Source organism: Anarrhichthys ocellatus, unplaced genomic scaffold (assembly GCF_004355925.1).
Source record: "Anarrhichthys ocellatus isolate YVR2014 unplaced genomic scaffold, GSC_Weel_1.0 scaffold24, whole genome shotgun sequence".
In the NCBI taxonomy this organism is placed as follows: domain Eukaryota; kingdom Metazoa; phylum Chordata; class Actinopteri; order Perciformes; family Anarhichadidae; genus Anarrhichthys; species Anarrhichthys ocellatus.
The window spans coordinates 11,592,398-11,602,023 of NW_022280054.1; the positions used below are offsets into that span (position 1 = coordinate 11,592,398).

A 9,626-nucleotide genomic window follows, 5' to 3' on the forward strand; every position below is an offset into this window, starting at 1 on the left:
ACACAAGCCAGGCACCAGAGTCCCGGGACCCTCTGAGGAGTCAAACGGGACGATGAAAGAAGAAGAAAATTCGATTTGTTTTTTTTAGATGTTAAAAAGAGTTTCTCAGTCTCCTCGGTTGTTTTTTTCACTCTCCGGTGTGTGTGCTCTTGTTAATGCGGGTTGCCACGGCGGTGCAGCCGGGGACGAAAAGATATTGTTGTTGTTGTTTGTTTGACACCGGTTCAAAGTGAGAGGAGACCGTCAAAAGTAGCGGAGCTCCTCTCTCCAAACCCGGGTCGGCGCTCCCTGGCTGTGATTGGTCGAGAGGGGTACACCACGGGTACGCAGCGCGGCGCCGATTGGCTGAGGGGCTGACAAACTTCCGTCCTATCAGGAGAGAGCGACGCTGTCACAGTTCCGCTCGGATGGAACAGGGGCGTCGATTCACACAAAAACAAACACAAAATGACTTTATGGAGGAAAGCAGAGCAACAAATAATGACTGAGGAGGTATAATTATTTAGTTAATGTGTTTATTAGCACTGGTGGAAGAAGTATTCAGATCCTTTACTTCAATAAAAGTACTAATACTAAGCTCTGAAAATACTCCACTGTAAAAGTCCTGCATTCAAAACTGTACTTAAGTAGAAGTATGTAAGTAGGCAGCAAAGTGTACCTAAAGTATGAAGAGTAAAAGTACTCATTGTGCAGTAAAATGATCCGTCAGTGTTTATGTTATATATATGATGTTTTTTGGATGCTGTATTATATGCTGCATGTTTTAACTCCTTTGTGTACTGTTGGCTGGTTTAATCATATTCTATAACATCATCATATATGTAGCATCGCTGTCCTGTGTAAATAGTTTATGTAGCTTTAGGAGAAGTTTCTCAAACCGTAAAGCAACATTTCATCCTTTAGTTGCAAATATTTAAAAAATCAAGACATCTGGAGATACGTTGTTTTCACTGGACAGGAAGGAGATGAAACACTGTAATCTATAAAGTAATTAAAGATGTCAGAGTAAAAAGTACAATATTTACCTCTGAGGTGTAGTGGAGAAGATGTATAAAGTAGCATAAAATACTCAAGAACAAGTGCCAGTAGTTTACTTATTAAGAGTACTTGAGTAATTAGTTACATTCCACCGCTGGTTATGAGGTCACAGACGCACACTGGTCCTGGTGTGAGCTTTTTCCAGTAAATTACTGTCAATGAATCCCTTCTATTAAACAAAAAAAAATATATATATATAAATAATAAAGGATGTAATTAATAGGTATATTTGTCCGCTGGTATGCACTGACTTACATTAAATGTTACCCAATACAACAGACAATAAATACATTTCAACAACTTTTGCTTGTGACGTATTGCTTCTTTCTATATTTCAATGAGGGGGGGGGGGGTCAAATATTAAGAAACACTTTCAGTCTAAAACCAGCTCTGAGAAGAACAAAAAAAAAAAAAAACACAACAAAATGTATTAACATTTAGAATGAAATAATTGTTGCATTGTATTGTATGTCATCAGACTCCATCTATGGATCTAAAGATAATATGATTTGATATCAAACACTTGCAGCCACGTTTTAACCACCAAATTAAAGTCAATATTGTGTCAGTTTATCTCACATATCATCAACACACAGCCCGATGCTCCTGACATGTTCGGCTAGTCTCGGATTGGGTTTCATCTCAGCTCTAAAGTGTAGAAACCAAAACCGAGCAGGATTCTGTCCTTATTCAACAAAACAGTAGCTAAAGAGGCAAATGTGTGACTTTTGCTTGTGCAGATCTTCACGCATTGATTAAAAAAAACATTAAACAAAATCACTGAGACTCCTCATTTTGTCACCAATCTGTGCGTAAAATCATCCGAAAAAACCCGTCCAATGCATGCCGTCGCACACGACCCCTAATTTGTTTCCACCCCGTGGTCTCATATATGACACAAATGGTGCTGAAGTGTGTGCACCTCGAGGAATTTATTGTGGGGTTTTCAGACCGAGCTCCAGCCGGCCGAGGACAGTCTGAATGGGGGGACGTGCGCCACAGCAGGATACGACGCCAGGGCGGCCGTAAAGACAGCCTAGAGCTCAGTGCGCAATGGACAAGCGGGTGTATTTTTATCCCCAAATGTGTAATAATCAACACTGTCACCGCCCCGAAAAAAGAGAATGAAAGAGCGAGGTGTTGTTTCTGTTAAAGTCCAGCCATGGACCCTGTATCGTGTGTGTTACTGTATAATCAATCACTGAAGCACAAAGCTCTGTAATCAGAACAAAAGATGGTTTTACTTCACTGTCCATCCCTCACCATTTCACCTTTAAAGCGCAGCCTCTGCACCAACGAACGAACAGCGTTTTCCCCGATTAATTCAAATCTCATCATTATTTCAATGTATTTCTTGATTGTGGACACATGGCAGAGCAGCAGCATCACGGGCCCGGCCCTTCATTAAGTGGAACAGGTGGGTTTTTACCTCTATAGGCAATCAAGGTGCAGTAATGAAGCTAATATAACAGCGGGACTGGAAAAAACATCTTGTGGATGAGAGTGCGGTTAGAAATATGTTGTTCTTCCTCTCCACCTCTGTGTGACTCATGCTAAACTAAAGCTGAAAAGCCCCCCAGCCCCTGGTCAGCCCTTTCGGGGGGGGGGGGGGGGGGGTCGGATTCCCTGTCATTCACCTCCATTTACGCAGAGGTATCCCACAGGTTAAGTAGGTTTCAATTAACATTCGCCTCTTTTTAGTCGCTTTGGAAGAAGAAAGAATTTTAAAAAACGCACTTCATATGTTGACTTTGCTGTCAAAATAAAGGCGCGCGGACAATAGGTGGACGCTGGGTTTAAAATAAGCGGGGCCCACGGGGGTCTTTCACCTGCTAAGGGGGGATACGTCATTATCTTTTCACGAGGAAGACTATTATCTGTATCACGCGTGGAAATGAATGACATCACTGCAGGTTGGGGAAACGCCAGTTAGTTTCTGACAGATCTTTTTTAACATTTGTAATAAAGCAGATAAAGATGATAATAATCATCATGAGCGCTGTTGTGCTTCGGACAAACATGTGAATAGGCCACTGTTAACACGTGGGCTTCTGATGTTGTTCTGCAAGTCGAGCATCAGAATAAAGGAAGAACTATTAGGCTGTAAGTGATGTAATAGTTTGTTTTGTATTATACTGAAACCATCAGTCTGACGAACGTGACGATTTGGGAGTGTCAGTGATCTTATTTGAAATATAATCTTACAGCCAAGAAAAAAAAACCAGAGGGGGCAAATGGAAAACAGAGGAGGGCACGATGCATACGTCGGCCCCTTTCTGCGACACTGAATCCGCGTGTCCAATCCATTACCGGAGGATGAATCCAAAGTCAGAAATCTCTGCTTGATGAGAAATAAATGAGTTGCGTCACGTGCTCGTGCGTCGAGGCCATTTCGCGAACACACAATTGTCACATCGATTAGTTAACATCGCACCCTATTACGGTAATAATGCATGCAAAGATAAAGGCGATAATACATGGTGATGTCATGGAAATCATTATTTATATTTTTGACTTACAGTAAGTCCACAGAGAGGAGAGGGATCTATACGTCATAGTTTTATTTTTAACACTTTAATATTTACTTATAGAGCAGTGAGTATGCAGGTAACATCCATCATTAATTATTATCTGACTTATAAGTCAATATTGTTTGTATTATAGCATGAAAGAAGTATTCTGATTAAAAGTAACAGTACTGCAAGGAAAATATACTCCAACACAGCCCTGCAGAATCAGAAGAAGAATGTAGTACTAGCTTACTACTTAACAGTAAAAGTACTCATTGTGTAAAATGGGCCCATTTAGAGAGTTATTATATTGTATTATATGTTTAGCTATTATTGGAATATTACTACAGATTCATTAACTTGATAAACTGTTGGGTAATTTAATACAACAATGTATAGTTTAAAAACTCATAGTGTTGCGTATAAAATATTGATGAGAAAAGTATAAATGACAGCAGTCAAAACAATACAGTGAGGTAAAAAGTATATTTCTCCTCTGAGTACAAGTAAGTACCTCAAAACTGTCGGCCTACAGTACTCAGTAATATTCCACAAATGTTTATATTGTAGGTTAATATTGCATATACTTCTTGAAAAAGGCTGATAAATGTATTTATCATAGAACTATGATTCATTGTCTCCTGACGCGTTTTAAATGCAGTTTTGAGTGTTTCTGTAAAAGTTTAGTGTTTTTACCCCAAACTGAATACGTCACCGTTGTAGCTTCTGACATGGAATACAAAAAACAAGAAAAACACAAGTTAGAAGCCTACACGTAAAGTATGTTTATGCTACTGTGGTGCTTAATGTCTAACGAGAGCCATTGACATACATTACCCAGACTTCCTCACAAAGAACACGTCGTCTCATCTTGGTTGATGGCGGTAAAAGCGAGCACTCGCCTTAATGTTTCCAGTAATCAGTGTAACTGTAGCTCGGCTCTGATACAATAGTCTTTAGTGTTGTGATCTGATCAGTTAACAGACTTGTTTACATGCTGCTGAGAATATGAAAGGGGGGGGGGGGTGACAGCTTTAATTTATGGCCCATGAAACTTCTGTCCTTAATAGTAAGCTGTAATCAGACGGTGATTGGTCAACACCGGTGTTTTTCTATCTATTCTGTTTGTTTATGAGGGATGAATGACTTCATTTATACGGAGTGAAAAAGGGAGCCTCACAGTTTAACATATTGAAAAATGTATTTACTTTTAATCAAGTTTCAGCCACCAGAAGTTTACACAACTGGACCTGCATGAGAAGTGCAATCAAGTTGACACATTCTTTTTATATTATTAATGGCATGTAGCACTGTGTGTCTACCAGTAGGGGGCACATCTGATCTTTGAGCCTGCACTGACACACTGGTTTGATATTTAACATGTGATTCCTATTTAACAAACACAATGTGTTTTACTTGTGTGGACATGGGATCAGCTTGTTCACACAGTTATTATGTAAGACTGAGCTTTTGAAGACTGAATGATGGACGCAACCGGATATTCCAGGTATTCCTTTATTACTGAAATGTGTTTTTTATTTTATGTATGTAAAACAGCACATAAGGAACATTTCTCTGTGCAAATACTTTTTGGTACTTCAACAACAACCACAGATTCTCATTAAAAACCAAACGGTCCTCTGAAATAAATACAATATACGCTTACATTTAACAAAAAAGGTATTTTACCTCGTTACTTGAGTCAAATACGAGGGTGAAAGTGCATCATCTAAAAGGTGGGGGGGGAATAGGGTTGGGCAGGATGATTGACGCGAGCGTGGGACTCAGATTGGAGTGGGAGTTAACAATCATGTTGAATTATTGTCGTTTTATTCCCCATGCAGTGAGGAAGGATACCATGAGTGTGTGCGAGGGCAACAAGTGCTCACATTAAAACCACTTCGGTGTCCGAATTCTACACAGGAAGGTCGGGGGGGCAGAAACACAACACAGGCGTGTAACTCACATTCCTCAAACAAATAAGGTACTCTTCTCTCCATATTCAAGAATAATAAATAAATAGTTGTATAGATTAGCAACGATTACACACACAGATTTGACCAACGGGTTCACAGTAATGTTGAGAAGAAGTTTCACGTTTTAGCCTTTTTGATGCGTTTGTTAGTAAAGTGTTTCTGCTTTACTTGTATTTCTGAGGGGGGAAAAACGTTTTTATTATGTTTAAGTTCAGGCAAATGTAATATTTGCATGGTACTGAAATAACACAAACACATGAATCTCTCCTAAGCCTCTTTCTGATCACAGCCACAAAGCTCATGGGGCTCCTAACGTTTGCAGATGTAATTAGGACTCCTGACGATCTCAAGAGGAACCACAGTGACACCAAATCTGTCCTTTGTTCACTGGGTCTGGCCTGGAAAACAGATGCTTTAGATTCTCACGCTTTGAGAGGAAGAAGAGGAGTGAACATGGCGCTGAAGGTGGCCTGGCTTATGGTATCTATTCTGACCTCTCTTCAAAGCCGGATGCAAAGAGACACATTTATCATAAGTGTAAAAAGAAATAAAGGTGGCGATTTGAGAGGCAGCTCCGTGGTTGGAAACCCTGTTTTTCAGCTTCCGTTTGCGTAAAGGATGTGACACAAAGAGGAAATCTCTGCCTGTACTGAAACTCCAGCTGGATGCCGTCTGCGGCAGGAGGCCCCGTGCACCATCGTGATCATGACTACAGTGAAGTTGTTGTTTTCAAAGGTGAGGCACACGAGTCAGGAGACACGATGTCCCTCCTGTTGATAAAAACAAAAACAAAAGAAGTAGAAACAAAAAGCTGTGACCTTTCAGGAGGCTAACATGCACAAAATGTAGGCAAACACTTTCAAAATCACAAGCGAATCCCTTCGAGAAAACAAAAACAAATAGAACCTGGAAGAGGTGCAGTGTTCACGGTGAGAGAACAGGAAACAGTGGCATCCTTTAGGAAAGAGTTCAAGCACAAAAGGTCATCAAGAAAGACGGACGACACCTTACAGTTCTGCTTCTCTGTGAGCTATTTACACGACTTCCTCGTTGGGGAGACTTTGGAGGCTTCTCCTCCATCAAAACCTAAATACATCAGCTGAGAGGTGAACATAGTTAAATATCTGTACAGTACATTAGTGCTCGGTTGAGATATAAGAGTGGATCCTCGTGGACAGTTATCATACAGTGAGTGGCATTGTGGGAGATGCATATCATTTATAGCAGGAAAGAGCGGGGGTCAAAACCCTGGAAATAAGCACTTCACTCACATTCAGTCATCAAACCAGCTGAGATCCAACACCAGGGGCCAATACTGGCAATTCAAGTGCACCGTTTAAGAACAAGATTATCAAGGATGATGTCGGCCTATTGCTCCAAACAACACGAAGGCCTTTTGGGTGTTTGCTATATAAGAAAAGGCAATTTTTGGACGACATTTTGTTCCCTAGAAAAGGTAAAGGGAGCGGGAGAATCAGTTGCCAGTATTATGTACACAATCACACACACACACCAGCGTTCAGAGTCAAAGCCGGCGGCCGCGTCAGGCGTTTCTCCGGGAGTTGCTGGTGGCGGACGAGCGGCCCGCCTCGTGATCGGGTCTGTACTTGAGCCAGCAGATGAGCCACGTGACCACCACCGAGAACATGGCCAGGATGCTGGCCACCGACAGGCAAATGGGTCCCGCCGGTGAGGGTGGGATGCTGTGGCTGTGCACAAAGATCAGGCCCATGAAGAGCAACACCAGCATGGAGAGGAAGGAGAAGATCACGCAGACGCAGCCGGTGGTCAGCGCCACCCGCTTGCAGCTCTGGCAGCTGTCGTAGCGCACCGAGTCCTGGGAGAGGGTGGTGGCGGTGGACACGGTGGTGGACGGGGTCGCCTGGCCGACGCTGGACGTCCCCGACGTCTCCTCCCGGCGCAGGGCGACGAGCGCCGGGTGCAGCGGGGGAGGGTACGGCGGCAGCGCGTCCTGGGGCAAGGGGTCCGACTCGATGTAGAGCGGGAAATCCTCCGTCACCTTGGTGTTGTTGGGCAGGTTTTGGATCCGGTAATCCGGTACCGGCGTCCGGTGGCGGCAGACGGGGCAGCTGATGCGCCACGGCCGCTCCTCGCGCAGATGGAGCGTGTTCAGGCACTCCTCGCAGAACGTGTGCAGGCACTCGAGGATCTTCGGCGCGCGGCGGTCGAGGTCGAAGTAGTTGTAGCAGATTTTGCACTCGTACTCCTCGTAGGGGAACACCGAGGAGGCCTCTCCGGGGGGTTCCGCTCCGCTCGGTGCCAGATCTACCTCTGCCATGTCATCTCTCGCCATTCACGCTCTCCGGCGAACACAAAGGGGAGCTGGCGGACAGATGCTGATGACGGTGCACGTCTCTCCTCCTCTCCCCCTCCTCTCCTCCTCGCTCATTGAAGCGCCATCATCCCCGCAGACATTGTTGATGTGGGCTATTTTTCTATATTTATACATCCATTAGCCTTCCCCCACTGCCGCGTGATGTATTAGAGAGCTGCTGCCGCTCCGTCCAAATGATCGGGTCCCGGTTGAATATGAAAAAGAAAAGAAAAAGCTCTCGATTCCTGCTCGGCTGTGTGGGAATAGATGACGTAATGGTGGTGACTCCGAGCATCCCACAAAGAGAGAGAGAGATGATGATGATGATGATGATGATGATGATGATGATGATGATGATGATGATGATGATGTGTCGCCCCGAAAGTCCCGTTAAAGAGAGAGTGTTGTTGTTGTGTCGTTTCCAGTGTTCTCGCTGTGGATTCACGCAATTGCGTACAGAGCATGCCAGGATGCGCTAATTTGGTCAAATGGGGGCGTCGATTCGCCGTTTCCGGTAACAACGAGCGTCTAAACTCAACGTGTTCCAATCAAATACCAAATATCAAACTGCACCGTCTTACATTACATGGGGTTGAGTGGAACAATGGGCAGTTGAATATTTTATTCAATTCATATAAAAATAGGGAAGTGAAGTTTATGAAGAGACTCTAAAGTTCCACATTTGTTCAATAAATCACGTCAGGAATCATTTGGAGTGGCTTCAGGCATCTCATCATGTTGGTATACAGGCCTACATGTTGTATTTCAACACTGTAATAAACAAAGTTTGACTTCAAAGAAGATATTTTAAAAAACTTAAACTTGAAAAATATAAAAAATGCTGCTCTTACTAAAAGCCTTTTCTAATCATGAAAGAACCACAAATGAAGCTGTAGTCAGCTGACAAGTCTTTGAAGTGGCTCAAATGATGTGAAACCCTGCGGTTACATTACTCAAACTGACTCACACTCACAAGATTTGGCTCTGAAGCTGACGGCTACAAATTCTCAGAAGTTGTGTTGATGATCACGTACGATCACTAAAGTCCTGATTTAACATTGTTTACAGCAGGTATGTGGTTTCAAGACACACGCTTGTTGTCACAATGACAAGTGAAAAATGTTTTTTTCAGCCCTACAATTGGCAAAAGTTGTTAATGAACAGTTTTATAATAAGAGGGGACACAGTTCTGAATGAAGGGCTCGCCTACATGGACACAGTCCTCTTTCAGACACAAGCCTCACCGACCCAAAGAACTTGACCTCCAGCTGATATTCCATTCATCACATGGTCGTTCTCATATCCAATTTGCAGAGTTTTTGGTAAACGTGAATAAATCCTCTTTTATTTCTGGCACATTGATGGCCCCGCTGAGTGTTCCCCGGACTCAACTTTACAGGAAATCGTCCTCTGAATGTTGCCGTTTTGTGATTTCTGTAGAAAATAACCAAACAAATTGCTGGATCTCTGTTGGCGGGCGACTGATAACAAACAGGAGCAACGCAGTAGAGCCTGAAGCCTTCTACATCCAATTTCACAGTCTCATTACCATGGTGATGGTTAAGAAGCTGATGATGATGGAGAATCATCTTTTAATAATGCAGTCTCATTTTACCACAATTCACTGCAACAGCTGTTCTCAGAATGACCTGTTGCACTGTAAACTCTATTCTTTGGCTCAATATGGTCTGTTATATAGCTGACCATTATATATACATATACATATATACATATATATACACATATATATATACATACATATATATA

General features: G+C 42.8%; 1 protein-coding gene across 1 annotated transcript; it reads right to left on the reverse strand.

The window, feature by feature from the left end:
- Positions 1-4,722: 4,722 nt before the first annotated feature.
- On the reverse strand, positions 4,723-8,335 carry rnf228 (ring finger protein 228). The gene has a single exon (XM_031861078.1). It carries the CDS (start codon positions 7,836-7,838, stop codon positions 7,068-7,070), a length of 771 nt encoding a protein of 256 aa, XP_031716938.1. The 5' UTR covers positions 7,839-8,335; the 3' UTR covers positions 4,723-7,067.
- Between the last annotated feature and the right edge of the window lie 1,291 nt (positions 8,336-9,626).

What these genes read in the sequence shown, in the direction of transcription:
- rnf228 (XM_031861078.1), bottom strand. Translation starts at nt 7,838, where the DNA reads ATGGCGAGAGATGACATGGCAGAGGTAGATCTGGCACCGAGCGGAGCG.